The 23,781-nt window shown below is 43.7% G+C and overlaps 2 protein-coding genes across 13 annotated transcripts in view; both read right to left on the bottom strand.

Moving 5' to 3' along the window:
* Positions 1 to 23,781, bottom strand: part of NFAT5 (nuclear factor of activated T cells 5) — an 85,254-nt gene that overhangs the window by 12,199 nt on the left and 49,274 nt on the right. For all 12 annotated transcript variants that reach the window (XM_061594342.1, XM_061594341.1, XM_061594347.1 and 9 more), the window contains 7 exons: positions 21,039 to 21,231; positions 19,330 to 19,520; positions 16,434 to 16,606; positions 5,967 to 6,101; positions 5,748 to 5,800; positions 2,147 to 2,279; positions 1,725 to 1,802 (listed from right to left, as the gene is read on the bottom strand). In XM_061594342.1, the coding sequence (XP_061450326.1) occupies positions 1,725 to 1,802; positions 2,147 to 2,279; positions 5,748 to 5,800; positions 5,967 to 6,101; positions 16,434 to 16,606; positions 19,330 to 19,520; positions 21,039 to 21,231 (956 nt within the window). The remainder of the gene's footprint in view (positions 1 to 1,724; positions 1,803 to 2,146; positions 2,280 to 5,747; positions 5,801 to 5,966; positions 6,102 to 16,433; positions 16,607 to 19,329; positions 19,521 to 21,038; positions 21,232 to 23,781) is intronic.
* LOC133369125 (uncharacterized) lies at positions 8,136 to 13,086 on the bottom strand. The gene is made up of 2 exons (XM_061594043.1): positions 10,578 to 13,086; positions 8,136 to 8,404 (listed from the first exon to the last, which is right to left on the bottom strand). Exons 1-2 carry the CDS (start codon positions 11,409 to 11,411, stop codon positions 8,342 to 8,344), a joined length of 897 nt encoding a protein of 298 aa, XP_061450027.1. The 5' UTR covers positions 11,412 to 13,086; the 3' UTR covers positions 8,136 to 8,341.

The following is a 23,781-nucleotide window of genomic DNA, read 5'->3' as shown; positions in this document are numbered from 1 at the left end:
TATGTCACAGTGTGTTATCTTTAAGGTGCCTCAAAGTTCTGCTGTGTGATAAGTAAAGAGTAATCTCAATGCTTTTACCTCTCCTTACCTACAGAGAAAGTTACCTTTTACTGAATCAGACCGTTGGTCCATCTAGTTTAATATCATCATACACTGGCTCAGACAGAGAGCTTTCGCAGTCTAGGGGTTGAACCTGGACCTTCTGCATACAAAGCAAGTCTTTTGCCACTCAACTAAGGAGCCATAAAGTTGTTGTTACAGGAAAATCACCTGATCTTTGATGTCCATCTGTCTGCAGGCCACCAGGTTTTCCCCACTCTGTTCTATCACATCACATCAGCTCTTGCCAGAACACACCAACTTCTCAAGTTCTTTCATATATTAAGTGTTGCAAGTAACAAGCAAAAGGTAGTAAAATAAGGCCGTAAAGTAAAGAACAAGAAGTCCTTCATCAGCTATAGAACACTCTGCTATGGAAATATCCTGATAAACAACATGTGCAAGCCTGCAGTCATAAGCACCAGAGTCTTCAGCCAAAGGGCATCAGCATTTCACTGTGGCTGATGAAGGAGAACTGCAAGGATGCCAGGCTGATACAAGGAAAGGAGAAGGAGTGAACTGGGAACACAAATGTGATCCAGCCAGTTGTTGTTATCAGCTAAGGGCCTGAACTACTCATGGCAAGAATTTAACTAATGAACTGGGAATTGAATGAAATAATGGACACAAAACGTCACAAAGAACAAACTGGAAGTACAGCACAGTGGCATCTATCATCCATTTTGGCATCACACAATTCGTGTCGCCCATAGCCACACAATTAAACTGGTCAAGGCATAAAAACATTAGCTCCGGAGAGAGAACAATCATGACCTAAGTACACCACTACCCTTATGGGAAACACCCAAATGCAAAACGCAAGGCAATTGTTTGGAGAAGGGCAATAAGCTAATGACCCCATGTTCAATCCACACCATCTCTAGGTAGGGCTAGGAAGGGCTCCTATCTGTGACCCTGAAGAGCTGCTGGCAATCAGTGTAGACAATGATGAGTTAGATGACCAAAGAGTCAGACTTGGTGTAAGGGAGCTTCTTCTGTTCTTAAAGAGTTGGAAACACCCCCAAACCAGCTACACTAGGCGTTTTCTACCTACAGCTCTAGAAGCCTGCCAAACTCATGACCTTACTATTTATGCTGCTCTACTTCAAAGACACATGAAATGGCTTAACAAGTTATCTGCAGCAGCTTCACGCTTAAGCTAAGAGTATTTGAGGATATAGTGTCACTCGGGGCCCTACAGTTTTGCTTCCCGCACAAAACGTAAGAGGGAGGGGAACTCTGCTAGGCACACCACTGCCCCCTTTGCATCTTTGCTCCTATCTCCCACTCTACTAATCCAAGGAAAGTTATGACTTCTAATCGCTTGTATGACTATTGTATATTGGAAATGGTGAGACTGCACTACAGCAATAGCAAGATAAAGGCCCCAGCATATATGACTCTCCCTGCGAACACGACTCTTATGCACACTTACCTGAGCGTAAGCCCCAATGAACTCAATGGGACTTACTTCTGAGTTGACATGCAAAGGCTTGCATTGTTAATAATCTAACTATATGAACATAACGAAGCTTTTATGAAAAAATCTATCCAAAAGATCTGCAGAAAAATGGTGCCATTTAAAACTCAAAAGTAATTACTACTACTGCTAAGAATTAAAATACCTTTGATAGCTTCATCAAAAGAGCAAGGCTGGGTCGGGCTGGATATTTCCTGCTTCACACTCACATTCAGAGTACCAGCTGTTGATGCAAAAGATATTACTGACTTTCAAAACAGATGTCAAGCAAAGAGGAAAGGCACATTTTAAAGGATTTCTCACCACTGCGGGGGTGTAACCTCTTTGTAATGCAGTGTAGCCCCAAACCCATCTTCCACACACCCTTCAAGCTACAGAGGGGCTACCTCTCTTCAGACTACTTGACCAGCTAATAGGTCAAGTAGCCTAAGAGGTGGAGGTATTGCCACCCAGCTGTGCCGTCCTCATCCTCTTCCAAAGGCTCACAAATTAAACACAAGAAAAACTATGCAGAAATATTGGCTAAGGCCATCTCTACAGTTTCACGGTTTTTTTTTTTTTACATACATGCATCAGGAGTGTACGTAAATGGCTGTATGTCATGTGATCTTCCGGCATTGGTCACCACATAAATCCCCACAGATATAGGTGATGTTATTTGCTGGTCGTGATATGGTGGCACCTTCACAATTAGATGATTCTGAATTAAAAAATAATAATTAATGCAAAGACCTTACCTATTTGATTCTTCACCAACTAATACTACACGATCTATTTGTAAGAGATAAAAATCACATTTTAGGTACTGAGGGTCTGCTGAGAAATATACCCAGCTATTGGAATGTAATGCTTGCTCCAGCATAAAGCTGAATTTCTTGAGCATACCTATGAATGTTGAAGCTGCACAGCGGAAGACTCCTTACTTAGCATGTCCTTCCCATTTCTGCTACCAGTTTCAGAAAACATGCACACTAACAGCAACTCACTGCTTCCTCCTCTTGTTTTGCAACAGTTTACACTGCTCCTTCACCAGATCATCCACCGATATGCTGGTCAGAGGGTCAGGTCAAGCAGTAGCAGCAATATAAAGCTACAGGGAGGTGGTCTTGAGTTGAATGGGGAGGGGAGAAAAGGTCTGAGGGCAGTCCAGGTGAGAACATAAGAGTCCTGCAGGATCAGACCAAAGGGGGCTCATCTAGTCCAGCATTCTGTGAGCACAGTGGCCAAACAAAAGCCTATGGGAAACCTATAGGCAGGACATGGGAACAAAAGCACTCTCATGTTCCCCAAGATCACGAGGCCTATTGCTTCTGACTCTGGAGGTAATGTAGCAATCCTAACTAGTAGCCCCCAACAGCCTTATCGATCTGTCTAAAGTTGCCATCCATAATTGCATCTTGTGGTAGTGAATTCTACAGATAACTACGCTTTTAAGGAGTGATGGGGAGGCGGGAATAACACCTGGCGGTCGATCTGCATCACTTGTGATTAAACCTGAAATTTTTTCCTCAGCCAACATGAGCTGAAGCTAAACTTATAAGCCAGGATATCAGGTGGTGATAAAATTAAAGCCAGAAATACTGGGAACAAACAGTTCTGTTTTGATGTAGTAAATAACATGTAGGCTAATTGGAAAAGTAATGATATCACTATTTGGGAATTTTATAATCACAAAATCTTATAGAAAGAATTAATAGTAACTGACTGTTTGATTAATATGATGCTGGGAGATTTGAAAAATGGTCACATTTATTTATTTATTTTATTACATATATATACCACCCCATAGCCAAAGCTCTCTGGGTGGTTTACAGCAATTACTGTAAATGGAAAATTATTGTGCATGGGTCAAAATTCAATAGTTAAGATTAATCTTCTTCCTAAATATAAATACTCTCAGAAATAATTCTTTACAATCTAGTATAAATAATTTTACTTCAGATTCAAAAATACCCTGTATTTCTTTTAAAGCTACTCAGAAAAATGTTAAAGAAGGTGAGTTAGCAGTGCCTGATTATCAAGCTGCTTTGTTAACAACAATGACTCAACAGTCTAACACTCAAAGTGCAGGTGGGAATATTCAGTTGTTTCACTGCCCAAATAAATTAAATGAATGGATGTGGGTAAGGATAAGGAGTCAGACAGAGAAAAGAAATGTAATTAGGGATGTAGTACTTAAAAACTGAGGTAAGCTTCATTTATCATTGTCCCCATGGTATTTCTCCACTGACACCTATTTTTTCCTTAGATTCCTAAGAACATAACACTCCCGCTGGATCAGGCCAAAGGGGGCCCAACTACTCCAGCATTCCGTTCTCACCGCGGTGAATCCGATGCCCCAATGGGAAGCAGCGCATGAGCACAAGAGACACATGGTTTTGTTACCTCTATTTGCTTTAAAAGTTTTGTTGATTCCACCTTTGTTTTTAATGATGTTGGTTTATGTATATTTGTTTTTCTTGGTTTGCACATGTTTTATATCTTATTTTATTTCTACAACGCTTAGAGAATTTTTGACCAAGCAATTTGTACATTTTCTAAATAAATAACCCACCAGTAAAGTTAGGAACCCAGGAAGCTGCTTTCCACTGATTCAGACCACTGGTCCATCTCACCCAGTATTGCCCACATGGACTGGCAGCAGCTCTCCAGGGCCTCAGGCACAGAATGCCTCCCAGCCTACCTGGAGATACCGCCAGGGACTGGACCTGGAACCTTGCACATGAAAGGCAGATGCTCTCCCACTGAGCTATGGCCCCTTCCTCAGCATCTGGCACTCAAAAGGCATACCTTCCGATACCGGAGGCAGCACACAGCCATCATGGCTAATACCCACAGACAGGGTTCCCTCCATGAACGTACATTACCATCATCAAAAAATTCTGAATCCATAAAACAGCATTATAACAGGGAGAAGATACTGTAATTCTCCTTTTTGGATTCAAAATTATTTGCTGACAATAAGATTTCCTGAAGGAAAATATGTAACAATTATATTTAAAACTAGCTCAAAAAGAGATCTGGCTTCCTATGTTTGAATTCATGCAAACACCACACATATTAGTGGCTGAGAAAAAAATGAGGGGAGGAGCAGAATTTCTATCTTTAACAAGACTAGAAAAAAGTATTTGGATGAATATTTGCTAGAATGTTGGAATAAATGTTATTAGAATGAGCGGATCAATTATCATGATGGATGGTACAGTATGTGACAGATAATTTCTTATGGGCAATGAATTGGACATTTTCTGCTTTTGTTACCTTGTTTTTTCTGTTCTCAGACTATTTAAAATTCCTATGGTATATTTCATAAATAAAAAATCATTAAAAACAATATGCAACAGCAAGATGGTAGGCAAGATGTAACTGGAACGGCAGAGTCCATTTGTCAAGGGTTTGCAGGGATCCCTTCACACTGCTACGGATTCTCCTAAGAGAATTACAAAGGAGTTTCCACTGTCTATGGCAAGGCTTATGGCAGTGGGTGCCCAAAAGCACATTTCTCACCAGCCCACTTCTAGAATGAAGGTCACTGCAAAGTGAAGGACTGGTTGCTCCTGAACAGCATGCACCTTTACTGTTCTGTAGCTCACAACAGAGGAGGGAGAGAACAAAAACTGAAATCATCATTGCCCAGGCAAACAGAACCCATGCAACACTCACTCATGTAATTTCTATGCTTACAATCTGCAATGGCCACCACTACATGAAAGAGAAGGGGCTCCCTGCATTGCAGAAGATGCAAAACGTACCACAATCTTGCAATTCAGGGTGAAGAGTGAGAGGGGTGGGGTGGGGAGAGAAGAAGAAACAGAGCACGGCAACATGGATGAAACCTAATTTTGTGCAATTTTCAGAAAAAGCTACCCTAGCCAGATATTATCTGTCTCCAATTATCTGCCCATGCAGATTAATTCTGTCTTTGGTGATATGATTGTCTGACAAAACAATATTAGCCATGTAAAGACAGCTTTCACAACAAATCTACCTATTTAACTTGGGAGTAAAGTGTTTGTAATTCCTATCTGAAGTTCATTTTTTGAGATCCTTCCTTCCAAGCATATTATAAAAGGAAGGATTATTTTGGCAACTTTTCAGGCATAAATACCAACCATGAACAGGGGAGGTTTTACATCTGGATTGCTGTGCATCCTTAAAAAGTAATTACCTGATGAAACAATTCCATGTCAATTTCTGCTTCTGCTTTCCAAGAACTTTCATCTGTTTGAAAGCAAAAGAGAGTTACTGCACATACTCAGCTAAGCTTATTTGTTGCCACTGAGGCAGTCAGAGGAACCAGATACCCCCTCAGCTACCCACAGCCATTAGCCCAGATCCATCCACACTGGTCTCCCCCTTCCTCAGCCTGAGTATGTATGGTACCCACCAGACATATTCTCTTGGAAGATCACTTTTGTTCCCTTCAGAAAGTTCTTGCCAATCAAAAAGACTTCCTCTTCTCCCTTCACTGAACAACTGTGCAGGCTTTTCTTTAGAATTTCTGGTACACCTGCTGGTTGAGCTACACATTGAAAAAGAGAGGAGCTATTATAATTAATTAATATACCACTTCATGTCCTGGGTTGAAATTAACTCATCTATTCCGAACCATCACTCCATTCTCCTTCGTCCATGGCATCCTGACCTTCAACATGGGCTCCTGCTGGGAGGAAGGGCTGGATATAAATCAAATAATAAATGAATAATAAATAAAACCTCAGGTTGAGTGTCATACACAGCATGCAGCTGCTGTCCAGCCGCTCTTGCAGAGCTTTGCCCTCTAGCAGTTCTGAAAGGACTGAGGGATGACAATAATGTTTAATGCTGCACCCTGAAAGCCTCTCTAACTGTGGGGGACCTGTTTCCATATCACCCTAAGAAGGAGGCAGGGCTCGTTTAGATGTCCCTTCACTAATTCCGCTGCAAGGTCACCAATCTTAGCATCTTTAAGCTGTTGGAGCACCTCACGTGAGAAAAGGTTGGGCGGCAAGACCTGCTGTGCTAGAGAAAGGGCTGAGATGGGGGGGCAGCCTGTTGCAATTTGACTGATCTGTGAGTATACTGCTGCTCTATAATCAGGGTGTGACTTGACTGACCATGTGCCAATACTACCAGTTGCTCATCAGAGGACAGCAGATCTTGCTCCCTATTCATACTTGGCAGTAGATATGGAAGATCTGGAGACTGAGGCTGCCATGTAGTTATCAGGGCAGTAACACACAAATCAACAGGCGCTGCTGCTGTGCTCCAAAATGGTGGTACTGCCACTCCGCTCCTTTCCAAAATGGCAGGTGCTGCCACTTCTCTCAACCCTGAAGATACTTGGGCCACCTCCATGGTCTCACCTACTGGGATTACAGTGGAGCCCTGGTAATTCCTTATGGGCTGTGAAAACTTGATGAAATGCAATCCTGATGAAGTTCCCTCAGCAGGATCATCAGTGCCCAAATTTGGTATCCACTGTAAAATGGCAGGAAGCTACAGCGGCTGGGCGCTGACTGCGGCTACCTCTGAGTGTTGCCCGAGCCTCTTAAAATATGTTATCCTTGATAACTGCACCTTAGCTTTCTCCAATGCTAATTTGCAGGAGGAAGAAATGAAAGCTAAAGGGATTCTCTCTCTTTTTTAAAAAGAAAACTGAAGGTGGTTTTTTTTAAGGAAAAGACAAACTGATATGAGGGGAGGAAAGAAAAAACAGATAAAAGTAGAAATAAAAGAACTCAGTGAGGAGAAGGAGATCACCAACAGGATGTACTCCGAGCTGAGACAGGAACTAAGCCTCAACAAGAGGGGAGAAGCAAAAGTATTGGCTGAAGCGTTCCTGTCTCTGAGCTGTAGAGGGACCTACACTACTCGCTTGGAGACCTCCATGAAGAATACCACTTACAGGAAGAACAACTGTTCCTTCTCTCCAGTGAAAGGAAGAGTGGGCTTACTTTGTTTGAACATGGAATATGCTTTGCCCAACTTGTAAAACTTCTGCTTTCCTATATGCCATGCTAGCCAGAAGACTAGTTCTACATGCAGAGAAGCAGAGCACAACTCTTCTAGGAATTGGCATATGACTAGGGTCTATTAGAACGTGCTTGTCTTAGCCTTCACTACTAGGCAACACCGAAGTGAAATAGCGCCAATTCTCTGTTTTATAAATGGGAGAATGGAAAAACCATCACATACACCATCTTTCTGTGTAGTGATGAGACCTTTAAAATTTGTCTCACAACAAGATCCATACCAGCTGGCTGGACATGCCTTTAAAACTGTTTGTACTTTGGCAATTCTCCAAATTCAAATGAATTCTATATTGATATTACACACGAGTAAGACATTTTGCCCAGAGGCAAAAAGTTGGTACTTAAAGCACAACTGTACACAGTTCTAAACCAGAAGTTGCTTGCTTCAAGCCAGCAATGGATAATTCACTCTACAGAAGCAGCTTGTTTCAAGCTGGTGATAAATGACAGTTTTATGGAAGCCCCTTGCCTCAGTCCAGAAACAGCCATTTTTCTTTGCAGATGTGCCACACTCCTATTGCAACTACTTGCGCTTCCTGGTGATTGTCAGGGTACATGGTTAAGCTGCACGTAGCTCAGACCCCTTGACACAAGTTTTGCTTGAGTAAGTCTGAATGAAATGTACTCAAGCTGGCAGAAGAAAGTCTTACCGGTTCTAGGCAATATGTAACGAACACGAAATCAAGGCTTCAGTGTCATTGGCCCAGTTCTCTGGAATGCTCTGCCAACAGAGATCAGACCATTGGTCTCACCAGAAAGGTGGTTTTCCCAGGTAACATGCCATCATGTGGGTTATAGCGCCATCTAGTGTCTAAAGGCAAGAATACATAGAAGTCAAGACCCAGGCTGCTCCTTTTGGCCCCATTCCAGTTCATTTGTGACAAGGCCTGAGTGAGACATCTGAACAGCAGTCATACACAGAACAGGTAGACCAGCAAAGAAAAGGGCAACTGCCCAAACAAAGGAGCAGCAACAGCCAGAATATATACAAAAAGGTCTTGACTCATTCACACATTTTAAACTTATTGAAATTATAACCTTACAACTAAAAAAGTGCATGAAAAAATGCAGTATAATACACCCAGGCAGTCTCCATCAGGCTGGGCTGTGATGGCATGATACCTGGGAAAGCCACCTTTCAGGTGATACCAACGGTCCATTTTCCCCAGCTGGCATGCCATCATTTGGGATGTACCAAAGCCACCCTAGCAGGAGGGACTACCCTCTGCCTAAACATAAGAAACAACCTGTTGCAGAACACACCTCCTGAAAGAAGCGTCAGCAGAGGCATAGAAGTTTATCTTATAGTGCCTGATGAATGAGTCTGGAGTAGACCATAGTGCTGCCCTGCAAATATCTGCCAGAGGTGCATTGTTGCGAACTCAGCTCTGGTAGCTGCGGATCTGATAGAATGCACCATGATATTGCAAGGCACTGGAGGCTTGAGTGACTCATAGGCCAAAGCAATGCAGGTCCGCAACCAACAGGATAAAGTACACTTCGTCGCCTTCTTCCCCCAAGTTCTCGGGTGAAAAGATACAACTAGGGATTCCATTAGCCATATGTCTTGGGTGCAGCAAAGGTAGACCTTGAGGGCTCTGCAAACACCCAGTGAGTGCCAAGCTTTTTGGAGCAAGTGAACAGGATTAGGACAAACGGATGGGAGTACAATGTCCTGGTTACAGTGGAATGCCAAGCTTACTTTGGGCCAGAAAGATGGGTCCGGAGGTAAAACTACTGAGTCCTTATGAAAAATGAAGAGCTTGTGGGCTGATGAAAGAACTCCCAACTCTGACACCCATCTAGCCAAAGTGACATCCACTAGAAAAAGGACTTTGTATGAAAGAACCCACAAGAGCATGGTCCTGAGGGGCTCGAATGGAGGGCACTGCAATGCTTGCAGCACCTTATGTAAACTCTAGGATGGAAACGATAACATACTGCTGGAGCAAGTGATACAGCTCCCTTCAAAAAGCGTTTAACCAGAGGGTGAGAACTCATGTGAATACTCTACGAATTGACAGCCTAGATCAGAGATAGTGGAGCCTTGGCACCGTAGGTTATTAGGCTTCAGTCCCATTGTTAAATCTTTGTGAAGGAACTATAATACCTGTTGGGCCGTGGCTTTAGAAGGTTGTAGACCATGGGAGATACACCAGGTGGAAAATGCCGACCACGTACTTTGGTAAATTCAATTTAGTTGACAGCAGTCTCGAAACCAGAATAGCATCAATTGTTGGAATATGTGATTCAACTTGAACTGGTGGGTTGGGACTGCACTCCTGCTGACTCTCCCTTCCTGCTAGACTGATATGCTTAGGATGTTGACCACATCTTCCGGTCTCCTTCCTTCTTCTTCTTCTTCCTCTTGAGAGGGAGAACAGACATCTTCTTTTTGTCTCTCCCTCTCCTCCAAGCATGAGGGCAAACACTAGGCTCAGTGTTTGCATCTCCAATTTAGCTAGTTAGTTAGATGTAGAACTCTTTCCTATCAAGTATGTACTTCCAGAATAAAGTAGTTATTTCTTATTTTAAAGCTTAAAATCTCTGTCTGACTAATTCCAGGGAAGGTGTAATCTTCAGCAAAGATTCAAATACACCAAGCTCACTCAGACATTCAAATACCTCATTTTGCTACTCTGCAACATCAATGACCCCCTGTGATAGACCAGTGTGGAACAACTGTGTCCGCTCAAACGGCAAGCTATCAGACTCAGCCAGTCTGGATCCGGATGCCAGGCTGGTCCCTGCAAAAGATCCGGCCTCATGGCAACCTCCAAGGATCCGCTATTGATAGGGAGAGGAAATCTGAGAACCATGGGCGGCGTGGCCAGTATGGGGCTATCAGAACTAATTGAGCCCATTCGCATCAAAGTTTCCTCAGTGTTCTGCCTAACAGGGGAACAGATGGAAATGCATATAGGAGGCCATCTGGCCAAGGAGTCAAAAGAGCATCTATGAACTCCACCCTTGTCTCTAGATACCTTGAGAAGAACCGGGGAAGCTGCAAGTTGTTGCTCAAGGCAAACAGATCCACAGTCAAAGCTCTGAAGGGATGCTGGAGGAGACGAAGCACTGCTGGATGTAAGCTCCATTCCCCCGGAATCACTTGCTGTCAGCTTAGCCAGTCTGCAGTGACATTTAAAACCCCGCTGAGATGTTCTGCCCTCAAGGACAGCAGGCGTTTCTCGGCCCAAATGAATATCAAAGTGGTCTTCACCTGAAGAGTTCGAGACCTGGTGCCCCTTGCAGTTCAAGTGCGATTTTATGCATGTGTTGTCTGTATAGATGAGGACATGAGTCAAAGGAAACATAGTCTGAAAATGACAAAGGGCCAGATGGACTGCCCTCAGCTCCAACCAGTTTATGCTGTTTCCCTTCTTTGCCAAGGACCAAGTGCCTTGTGTGAAAAGGGAGTCGCAGTGGGCCCCCAGCCGATCAGACTGATGTCTGCTGTAAGAACAGTCCTGTGCGGCTCTTGGAAAGGGGCCCCCTTCTGAAGATTCTGAGTTGACGACAACCATCGGAAGGAAGACCGCAGTGAGGAGAAAATATGAATCACCTGGTGTGTGGAGTTGGCAATGTCCCACTGAAACAGCAGTAAGGCCCACTGGAGTGGATGAGTGTGGTGCCGAGCCCAAGGGATGATATGGATGGTTGATACGTGTATGTCCAGGGCTTTTGCCAGAAACATCACATCTGCTGTTGAGTGGTGCATCAGGAGCTGTGCCTTGTCTCTGATCACTGAGATACACTCTGGCGATAGAAGGACCATGGCTTGAGCTGTGTCCAGAAAGGCTCCCAAGTGCTGAAGTCATTAAGTAGGAGATAGATGACTTTTCTCAAGATTGACTAGGAACCCGTGGTTCCTCAGGGCTGCAAGCATATGACGAACATGAATTGAAGCCTGATCCTTGGATTCTACCCGGACTAGTAGGTTGTTCAGATATAGATAAATGTGGACAACCTGGAGGTGGAGATGGGCAATCAGGGTGACCATCACCTTTGTGAACATTCTCGGAGCAGATGAGAAGCCAAACGGCAGGGCCCAATATTGGAAATTGTGGTGGCCAAACACAAACCTCAGGAAGCATCTGTAGGCAGGGCAGATTGGAACATGCAGATACGCCTCCTTCAAGGCAATGGACGCCAAGAAGTCCTCCTCCTGTACTGCCTCTATGATCGAGGCTAGGGACTCCATCTTGAGGCTAAGATAACTCACAAACTTGTTCAGAAACTTCAGGTCTAGAACAGCTCTGCATGAAAGATCTTTCTTGGGGACCGCAAACAGAACTGAGTAGGCCCCTACATAGTGTTCATTCAGCAGTACTGGTTCTATGGTCGCTATGTCCTGAAGATGCTGTATGGTTTCCTCCATCACCAACTGTCTCCCTGGGGAGAGGACCGGAGGGTAGGATAAAAATCTGCTTGGCAGAATTATGCAGTATCCTATTTGGTAGCCGTAAAAAATGAGGTCTCTTACCCAGGAGTCCATCGTTATGCGCTGCCAATGTTCCGCAAAATGAAGTAATCTGCCTCCATCAGAGATGGCGTCAGTAATGTCTCTGTTGATGGCCTCCCCTTCCCGTAGGGGAGGAAGAGGGCCCAGACCTGCCCTGGTATTAATTGTGCCCGTGGAATTGCTGCTTGGACCAAGAGCCTTTGGGGGTGCAAAAGTCACAGCCCCTTCCCCCAGTTTGCGTTCCTCAAAATGGCTGAAAGGAGCGGTGTGGGGCAAACCTTCTATATGACCTTTGGCCCTTTATTATTCGTGGCTCGGACTGGCTTCTGCTTGTCCTTAGGATCCACCAAGATGGATTTAAGAGCCTCTTCTCCAAATAACATAGTGCACGTATAGGGTGCCATAGAGAGATTGGTTTGGGCCATAGTATCAGGATCCCAATGACGAAGCCAAAGAGTCCTCCGTGCTACCACACGTACCCACATAGCACAAGCCGCAAATTGTGTCACATCCAGAGTGGCATCAGCCACAAAAGCCGCTGACTTGTGGAACTTCACAACAGCCTTTCTGATCTTGGCAGGATCTGGATTGGGGTCATCCAGGAGATCATCCAACCACATCATGGATGCTCTGGTGAATATAGACGCTGTGCAAACAGCCCTGATAGAATAGGCCATTGCATCATGGCTCTTATGAAGAGCAAAATCCATTCTTCATTCAGACAAGTCCTTAAACTAGGAGTCCCCTTCTTTGGGAATAAAAGACTTGGTCATCAAACCTGAAACTGGCTTGTCTGTTGGCAGAATCTTCAAACGATTCATAAAGTCAGTGGCCAAAGAATAATGTTTATTAGCCAGGGCTGGAACCAATCTGGCGTGCAGAGGCTGAGCCCATTCCTCCTCTGCCAGCTTATCAAGAGGGTCTGGAACAGGAAGGGAGTGTACGCGGACCTAGGAGTTCTCAGAACCTTGGCGCCCTTAATTGGTGGAGGCAGAGGTTCCAACGGAGCAGATTGGAGACCCAAGGTTTCTAGTGTCCTGCAAAATAAAGGTAAGAAGTCAGGTGAATCAAAGAGATAGTGAGATGCATCCTCCTCTGCCTCTGCCTCTCTACTCCAGTCATCCCCTTCAGCTTCCAGTGGAATAGAAGGGTCCATTAGATCTGTCACATAGCCCATAGCCCTGCCACTGTTGACATCAAAGGGATTCGGTGACAAGGGTTGACCTTCACCTGAATGGCCATGAGAAGTAGAGGACCTGGCGTAAGGTTGGGTATGAGAAAGGACTTGAAAGTCTAAGCCTTGGGCCTGTGGCTGCACTGGTAGTTGAGCTTGTGACAAGGAGCCCAGCAATGCATCTTTTAGCTGATTAACAAATTCAGCAGTCAACTGCAGCCCAAGCAAAAGCACTTGACTGGTCAGGAGAGGAGGTGGCTGCATAGCCATTGAATGAGCTTGTTGCAGTGGTGATGTGACAGCCGCAGGAACAGGTGACTGAGCTCTAGCCTCGGGAATCATAGTAGAAGGCAGAGCCAGCAACTGGTGAACCAGCAGTATAGATGCAGGAAGCAGATAGGCAGTAGAAGGCTGAACTGGAAACCCATCAAACTCCTCTTCCGATGATACAACTGGAGAGTGAAAGAGGGCTGTCAATCTTTCTTGACCTATAACAGATGCCTCCGACACCATGGTGGCTGTAGTGGAGGCTGCTTCCAATGTGCCTGGAAAGGATACATACTGTGCCTGTCTGGCTGAAAACGGAGTACAGGAGTGCTTAGATTTGGCAACCACCTTAGCATGTTGCTTAGAAGGCTTGCGCTTTGGTATCTTAGGTCTCAGCTCTTGAGATGTTGTGGCGGATATGCCAATCTGCTCTGCATCAGAGTGTCGATCTAAAGACTGTACAGTTGGCATCTGATCTGCCATGGTATACACGCACACAGTAGAAGGGTGCAGTGAATTAAGATTTAGAAACACACACAAGATAGAGGGGTGCGGTGAATCAGGGCTGTGGAGTCGGAGTTGTGGAGTCGGAAGCAATTTTGGGTGGATTCAGAGTCGGTAGAAATGTACCGACTCCGACTTGACATTAAATTTTGATTGACAAATTTTTTAAAATATAAATTCAAAATGTCAAAGAAGCTTCCCATGAAGTCAGCTGTAGTTGAGCATTTCACCATAACTCAAGATGGAAAACATTTTGTGTGTCAGTGTATGACACAGGACCCAGATGAAGACAAATGCTGTGATGCCAAGATCAGCACATATTCAGGCAGCGATAAAAATGCTCCTACGAGAGCTTCCAATTTAAAAAGACATTTACAGCCCTTTCCAGGGCTGTGGAGTTGGAAGCAATTTTGGGTGGAGTCGGAGTCGGACAGTAGAAAAATAGAGGAGTCGGAGTCAAAGGTTTGGCGTACTGACTCCACAGCCCTGCAGTGAATTCACACTTAAACACACACACACAGTAGAGGGGTGTGGTGAATTGATACTCAGACACACACAAAGCAGAGGGGTGTGGTGAATTGACAATTAGACACACAGTAGTGTGGTGAGTTGACACAACACTTAATTTTATGATTAGACCCTATAGAGGGATGTAGTGAATTAGAGGCTCAGACTCACACACATAGGGGTGCAGTACACTCAGAAGCGCTTAACACTAATAGGATTTGATTAGAAACAACCAAGAAAAAAGGCAGGAAACTTTAACAAAATGGCGGGCGCGAGTGGCTGAAGAAGGTAAGAAGCTGCCAAAATGGCAGGCGTTAAAGAAAGGGGCAGGAAGCGCCAACCGCCCAGAACCGCGAGCTCTCAAAGGCTCCCTCAGCCTTAAAAACCACACTGTGACTGCGAGGGAGTACTGCCACCACCACCCCACGATCAGCTGGAGCCACAGCCATGAGCTCCGGACAAGGATGTGATAGCAAGCCCTGCCACCCCAGTGTCCAACCAGAGCCACAGTCACGAGCTCCGGTAATCTCATGTAGTGGGGAAGATTTAAAGATCCTCCGGGGCCGCAGCCTTGAGCCCCACAAGATAATCAGTCGGCTCTCTGCTAGCAAAGCAGCCAGCTTTCCAAGGGGGGGGGGATCTGCAGGGCTGCAGCCACAAGCCCCACAAAGGTGGAAGTCTCTCTGCCCTCTAGCCAGGGGGTTCTGCAAGGCTGCAGATGCAAGCCCCGCAGAGGAGGGAACTGGGAGAAAGGAGGGAGGGTAGAAAGGGCTGGAAGTTCCGCTAGGGCTTAGGAAAACCCGGAGAGAAAGAAAACAGCTCCGCAGTGCTAAATACTCTCACACTTGTCACACCACCTATTCCCCTCCCCATGCGGACAAACTCACAACATGAAAGTAAGAACTGCCTCAGACAAAGGCAAGAATGAACTGAAGTGGGGCCAGAAGGAGCAGCCCGGGTCTTGATTCCTGTGCATTCTTGCCTTCGGACGCTAGATGGCGGTATAACCCATTAGATGATGGCATGCTACATGGGGGAAAATCAGCAGGCACCTTTTGTTTTGATTTTTAAAAGCCTGATGAAAACCTTTCTGTTCCACTAGGCTTATGCAGTCAGTTAAGAAGATGCTTTTTTCACAACAGTTGACCTTTGTTATTATATTTTTAATGTTTTTATTCTATGGTTGTTTTTAATTTTGTTTTTAATGTATTGTAAATAGCTTTGATGTTTTTAACTAAACAGCAGTATACAAATGTATTTATAAAATAAACAGCTTCTCCAACTTCAGCCACGGAGAAAGGGCCCCTTAGCCACAGAAAACTGCTACCAGGGCTGGCCTGAGAACACAATCAAGCCAAGTGGTTGCTTAGAGCTGCAGTCCAATATGTAACCCCCAAAATGCCCAGGATCCCTTACAACAGCGTGATGCAACCTCAGTTACACATAACCTCTTGCACATGAGACATAAAAGTATATATTTCAGCATATATATTTTTTCTTTGGGGAGGGGGAAGGGTAGCTGTAGTTAAGCATTCCTGTTGCCATTACCAGAATGAGATTTGATTCCAAGCTGAAGTACCACTGCAGTATTAAAATTCATGTTTTGTCATTTATGCCACTGAAAATAGATCAGTGATATAAATTCAATTAGACCACAGACGTTATGAGTGTATTCCACTTAAAACTGCATGAGGCCTCCCTGTGAGACACAGACTTATGAAAACTAAGTTTGTTTGAGGTCTAGGCAATTTATTCAAGTGTTTACTGAAGATTCTCTCAGTGTTACGTTCCACTGTACCTCTGTTTTATTGGGGCTGTTTGTTCTATTTTGTTTTTAAAGCACAAACTGAGATGCCGGACAAATCAATAGATGAGGGACTGAAAGCCACAGTGAGATAGGCATCAGGATTTGACTTTGCCACTTACTGCACAAAATTGGCAAGGACGGTGTCTGCAGGGTCAGAGTGGAGCCATCCTTCCGAGGGATGTTAACACGGAACACTAGCCTGGCCCGAGTGCTTTTTTTCTTGGAACCGGCAATGCCTATTCGAGCTTCAACATCTGCATTCCTCAGCTTCAGTATTCCAACGCAGTCCACCCTAGCAACAGAAAGTTAACGTTACCAAGTCAACTTGTCTTCAAGTAGGCTGCTTAATGTTTGCCAAGATATGGAGAGTAGTAAGCTTCCAAGGTATCCGGATACCTTGACATTTAACCCTGAGCCAGAGTTGTCAAACCACGGCTGCATGTGCCTCCACAGTTGCAAAGATCATGGAAGCAGCCACAAAAAAGGCCATCTCACCTCAATACTCCACAGCAGCCGCTGTCAAAAGAGCCAGCCTTGAATTGGGGAAGTCTGTGTTCAGCCTCTCTTTCCCACTAATAAAAAATGAATATAGCAGCTTGCCTCACAAGTGGGTTACAAGGATTACAAGCGTTTGCTTTGCATGTTATTTGCGGTAGATAAAATGGAAATTAAGCTTAACTACGGATGCAGTAAATCCAGAAGAGGTTGGTTTATGCAAAGTTACTGGGCTTCCATGCAAAGTGTCTCTAACAAGGAACAGAAGTGGGTTCTTAAAACTGTACACCGATTTCTTTGGTACAATAGTAAACGTAATTTTGAAAGGGAGAATAAAGTTCAAGCTAGTCACACAGTGACATACAATTGGTACCAATGAAAACAAGAGCTATAAGGGGAGAATATTCAACTATGGTCAGAAACAAGCAATCTGTATTATTGGAACATATTGGCTTGAAATATTGGATTTCTATTGAGATATTGGATTTCCAGAAGATCTTCTTTCGGGAACTTCAGTAAGCACCTAATTCCTCCTCCTCAAATACCTAGTGTAGTAACATTAGTTATAAAAGACATGAATCCTACCTGCATAAATATTCAAAGAGGGTTAGCTAAGGCACTCAAACATACCAGAGACAAAAATGCCAGATATAAGCCATCAACAAAAAAGACGGTCTTTAGAAGAAGCAGAAGATGGTAGTAACACTTCAGATTCAACTGAGGTATCAGTAGCTCACATTAGGGAAGAGATCAAATTTGGTGGCAAACAAGGCAGAGCAATTAATCCAGACAACCCAATTATGATGGCTGGCTGAGTGCTCATCACTAGAGCAACCAGGCACTATTCCAAGACTAATTTGCATCTCTCTCTTGCGTACAGCAAACAGAGAAATTCCTGAACACAGAGATGTCTAAGAGACCAGCTCATCAATGATGTGAACAAGTTTTTCAATTCAAATTATTCTCTCTAACATCCAGAATATATTTTCTGCATCCTTCCCTGCCCACCTCCCACCTGGAGAGGTGAAAGATGACTGAAGAGTTTTTATTTCAATTGTTAAAGAGAACAGGGCAAAGTTGATGTACTTCGCTTTCACCAGGTACCTGAAAAATTCAAAGGTCCACTTTCAGGCTGACATGTTGGTAGAACTGGAAGAAATTTCTGTTACCTGCCTTGAGTCACCTGCCACAGCAGCGATGTCAAAATAAATAGTTTAAAGTCCAAGTTTATTCATAGATCCCCACTCCACCCAAGATCAAAGCAGGAAACAGCAATTCCTTAACAAATTGACCTTCACACACACAGAAAAGAGGCTGATGTGAAATGGGTCTCAGTTTCCTCCCTACTTCAAACAATTCAAGAGATGATGCCCAGCTCAAAGCCACCCACATGAGCCAACAACTGAGGAAATATATGGTCTCCTCTTAGTCTATGATTATATCCCATCGCTAGACCATAGCAGCTCTTAAATTAAAACACTGATCCATTTTAGGGAGAGTCAAAATCCAGATCCCATTACGGAAGCAGAGGTTCACCAAGTCACAAGCCATCAAAAGCTTCCAAGTGCACGTGCATGGCAGCCAGTTTATAAGAGCTTTGTGCTTGCTGAAAGGCTGCATTGTCCATTGAATCAGAAGAGTCACCACCAGAAAGCCAGCACTGTGAGAGCACCTCATCTTACAATACTTTGCTCATCTCAAATAGCAGCCTACTTAAAGAGCCTTTTGACAACAGCATAGCTGATGCCTGCATCTAGCCTTGCCACTACTGATAGGTCCACAGCCATCTCACTGGCAGCTTTCAGAGAATCTTGTTAAATGGGAAGGTGTGTTTTTGCCCTCCACGTACAACGTCTTACAACTGTCAGAACTGAAGCATACCACCCAAGACAATGAAAAGGGAGTGCATTTTCCATAACAGCCTCCACAGTGCTACTTTTGCTACTTTTTTTTTTTTTTTACAAATAACTACTTTAGTTATTAGTGAAAAAAAGAGTCCTAAAGAGTTCAGGAAAGCTGGCTTTAGAAGTTTTCCTTGTATACAACAAGCCAGCCTAAGCAAGGAAGAGAACCTTGAGGGGTGAAAGAGACAGTCTATCCTTTGGCATCATCCATGCTGGCAGATACCCCAATGCAGCTGATGAGATTTACTTGCACATGAAGGATTCTTATGCATCCACACAGTTGCATGCAAGCTGGGGCCGCCCCATTAACTTCAACATCAGAGGCTGCTACATGCACAGAGATGAAGGGTATACAGCATTCTGACACAAAAGCTCCTGCTCGCAAACATAGCGTGCCAACAAGAGCCCCACAGAGCTCTAAAAACAATCTAAATATATCCAAGAAGTCCTGAGATTTGCACCATTTTCTTGCATTTCAAAGTGCCTGATCTGAGAACATATAGAATTGTTAAGAGCTGGAAGGGAGCTCAGATGTCCAGTAATCCAAAGCAGGAAATTTGCTGCTACAGTATCCCCAAGAAATCCCCAAATGGTAGACTGAGAAACAGTGACTTACGCCAGGGTCATGTTGTTGTTTGGATCCAAGCCCACCTCGATGACAGTGGTGCCCTCTATGTCTACTTCTTTGCAGGGCGTGGTGTTTCGTCCTGTAACCCTGCAGGCCTGGTAAAATCCATGAGGCTTCACCCGACCAGAGTCATTCCCCACAAACACCTGCAGTGTCACAGGCTCATTGTGACCCTCCAGCTGGAACCACAGAGCAAGCAGGAAAACATGAACAGAGTGCAACAGGCAATGCAAATTATTTGCAAACATACAACAAGAAGATGTTTTGAACACTGGAACACTAATTGGCATTAAAAACCAATGGCGCGTAGACAGTTTCTCCCTTTCCAGAAAAACAGCTCAACTCTTCACTTGTTGCAGGTTATGTTAAATCAACTTAATTCTAGCCAATTAGGCAATGCATTAGTTATACTTCTTCCCCGAGTTATCAAACAGAAATCAGAATTCACAGAAAATCTATCCTTTACTCTAAAACTAAAATCCTTTTATCTTTATTCCAGTGTGTTTGTTGTATTTTAATTATGTATCTCTCCTTAAATGGTGGAATTTTTGAAAGCTTCATGGAGGTTACTGAACTTTTTAAACAGATAGTTATTACACATAGAAACATCCCATCATAAAACAACCCTAAAGGATTTTAGATTTACATTCTTCAGAAATTGTACACACAAAAAAGCAGTTTAATCTGTACACTATTAAGATACAATATCTTTCAAACTTCAGCTTTGCTCAGAAAAAAACACATAATGCAGTTAAGTGATTCAGATGTCTATGGGTTGTATTCAACTAAGTCCTACTCAGAGTAAACCCACTGAAATTAATGAATCTAAGTTAGTTATGTCTGTTAATGTTAGTGGGTCTATTTATTTATTTACTAAAATTATATCCCACCTTTCCTCCGAGAAGGAGCCCTCAGTCTACTCTGACTAGGACTAGTACTGAATACCATCCTATTTTTTTAAGCCGCCACCCCTTAACTCATGACATCTCCACAAATATTCAAGATCAACATGAGTGCACAAAACAGGGCACATTACAGAGTAATGATTTCACACCCCCAACTGAATTAGTAACATAAGACATTTCCTAGGTGCATTATGGGTCTAAAAGGTGACCTCCCAGAAGTCTGCTTGCCCTCCAAGCTAAAATTTAGAAAACCTTTCTAGGAACAAGGCCCCATTCAGTTTCACTACAGTTTCTGAGGGCATCTTCCTACTTTCTCTAAGGCAATGGTGTACACGAGCACACTGCAGTTTGCTTGATTTCCGATGAACATCCCCACAAACTGTGCTCTGTGCATTCATGTAACCGTTAGCTGAGAGCAGTTATTGCTCTATATTTACACATCCTTTACTCAACAAGAAAGGCTCCTTTGTACTAAACCAAGAAACATCCAGTCCTCTACTCTCCAAACAACAAAACAGCCACATCCCCAAAAAATATGGAGCTGCATACACAGATTCTAAATTAGTGCCATTTAAAACTTAGAATGACAACTTCAATACTGAAAAACACCGCAACGGCATTGGCAACAGTTTGCTGCTGCAGGGAAACCCATGAACCCTTGGGGGACCAATACATTTGCCTTTCTGTCTAGGAGTCGGGCTTGGCCAGGGAGAACTGGATTATCACTTTCCTCAAACAGCAGCCCGCTTCTGCCCCTGCCTCCCCCGCCCCCCAACAGAAAAACTGGCATACCTTTACGGTGGGGAATCCTTGCTGTGTTCTGTCCTTCACCGAGCCCCGACTGCCCTCCGTTAGGTAGCGAGCTCTGTGCTGGGTCTCTGGCTGCACCACTATCTTCAGCTCCTTGCCTTCGCTTTTACTAGGATACTGTCCACATAGCATAGGGCTCTTCTTCCCTCCAGCTGCTTTTGGGGCTTCTGATGTTCTAAAGAATCAAAGCAGACCAGTGAGCCCTGTTACCAGAGGCTTTCCTTAAAAAACAAGCAAAATGGGGGGGAGGGGGATGACAGAAACACAGGCCTGGGCCGTTTTGACATCTACCTATTTAAAATCATACAGCAAGAGAGTGAAGAAATGTAGGGGGGAGAGGGGTTCCTTGCATCTTCCGCACAACGGAAATTCTATTAGCTAAGCCACATAGCCTGAAACCTTAAACCCTTTCAAACTTTCTTCCCTACTACACGTAAGAAAAAATATTGCTATATAGGCAATAATACCTGCATAAATCCACTCAGCTGGCATGACAGCCATCCTGGAACTGTTCATCATGCATCATGCACTGTTCATCATGTGACCACTTTTAACAGTGGTAATCACACATTTGTGGAAATGTCACTAGACACTATGAAAACAAACAGATACAGCTGAACGGAACTCACACTTCATGGCTGAGATGTTAAACTTTGTGTCCTTGAAGAGCTGTGAAATGTATATACTTAGGCCAATAAATTGATTTTGGACAATTACAATATCCCTTTAAGGACTATATTGATTGTGATCAATGTATTATCTGGGCCATAACCCAAACAAAATGGCTACCAGATGCTACTTATTTGTGTCTGAACTGAGAATTTGTGCTTCATTGACCATTGTCTTTTTTCTTATATATTGGTGGCCCAATCCAGCAGCACTTGGAACTTCCCATAAAATTTAAGGGAAGAAGGTTAAGTATATATAACTCTCTCCATGGCACTTAAAATACACTTGATTGTGCTGACATTTTTTCTTTAACACAAATATAATTATTAAAAGGATTAAAAAAACTGCATATTCATCTCACCAGGCTGAAATTATATCATTACCAAACATTACAGGTTTTTATTACATTGGTGCAGATGGAGCAGCAGAAGTATCTCACGTACTGACCCAATTAAGCATTTTTCCATTTAGCAACACAGAGAAAGGGGCCTCTGCCCTTTTCAGATGTAAATTAGTCAGATCATTATATAGCTGTTGCTAATGTACATTCTGTGTAGCATCCAAGGTGAAGCGATATTTTTCAGTGGCAAAAGGAAAGGCAGTTTCACACTTGCTCCGCTTCTGACCTTGCATGTTCATGTTTACAGACATTATATGGACCAGGCTAATTTATTTCTTTTACTGCTTTGCCTGCTTTAACAGAATACATGCAACAGGGCTCAGTCTCTAACCAGCAACGCTGTCTGGAAAGTGCACTGGATGGTCAGTGCCATCATCAAAATCTAGCTGAAGAAGCCCTCCAAAGGACATTGGATATCTTGGGATGGCCAAAAAACAGAGGAGGATATGAGCACCTGGAAATCTGATACAATTTTGATAAAACATGAACCCATATTTCATCAGGACTTTAAAGACAACAAAAATATCTCAAACAGACATAATGTCCAAGTATGCCATTCACCTAAGCACAGAAGGTGAAGTCAAAGCCACGAGGGCTCCAACGTCATGCTGTTTCAGCATCCCCTATCCCTGGAGTGGGCTTCAGCTTGTACGGTTCCCCACTGGCTCTCATGGAGAATGGGGATCGACTGAGTAGTCTGCAGGCCTGACTGCCCATGTACATTACAAGGTTGTCCTCTGTGAACAAAAGGGTACTTGTCTTCTTTCTTGCACACAGGGGAATGGGAAAGCCTAGGCCATCTCTCATAATAAAGCACTGTGCAAGGTAGAATGGGTCTAAACGAGGACCCCCAGCATCCTCAAGATCCCCAGCAAGAGGGCCTGGAGAATCATTCAAGAACAGCCATCAAAAGCAGAACAATTTTGTGGCTATTGTGAGCACTGGGGATATTTTAGATATGGCTTTGCTAGTAGAGCTTTATAGAAAATACTGCTTGAAATATTTGCTTACAAGGGTACAGGTCAGGTCTTTGTAGGCCACCAGTAAGTTGTATGTCTGCTTTGACCCAAGAAGCACACTTCTCCTCATCTGCTATACTATAAAACCTGCATCCACTACGCTCCCGCTACCTAGAGGCCCTGTAAAAATGTAATCCCCTCTTTAATGCCGATAAGCTTTCTGACTCATCCAATGTGGACTGTATGTTTGTTCATGAAGTCAGTCATGTTTTAGGACTGCCTTCCAGGCTTCAAGCACAGCATGGAACACTCCTAATGCAACCAGTCTTGCTCTGCACATTTGCAAATGGAATAAAATCCAAACATGGAAAATCTATCTCAGTATAACTTGACGTTAAGATATACTCTGTGTTTAGCTGTAGACTAGCTAATGTAGCACCTGTACAGAAACCTATTTTTTAAAAAATAGGTTTAATCGTTTTTTGCATTTGAGGATGCGTCTTAAGAACCTTTCAAATCTCATGAGAAGTCATCCAAACACATAAAGGCAGCTCCTCATTCCCCTTTGCTTGATTACTTTAAATTTCCTCCTGCATGAGGATTGTGCATGGCTCAACTGCTCAAACAGAAATTGTACCTTTCTCCCTTGAGAAACTGGTAGTGACATTTTAAGAGCCTTCTATGAATTCTCCAAAAC

The sequence above is a fragment of the Rhineura floridana genome, chromosome 13 (assembly GCF_030035675.1).
Source record: "Rhineura floridana isolate rRhiFlo1 chromosome 13, rRhiFlo1.hap2, whole genome shotgun sequence".
NCBI lineage: Eukaryota > Metazoa > Chordata > Lepidosauria > Squamata > Rhineuridae > Rhineura > Rhineura floridana.
The sequence above is the reverse complement of the archived record's forward strand: the minus strand, read 5'-3'. Positions and strand labels throughout refer to the sequence as shown.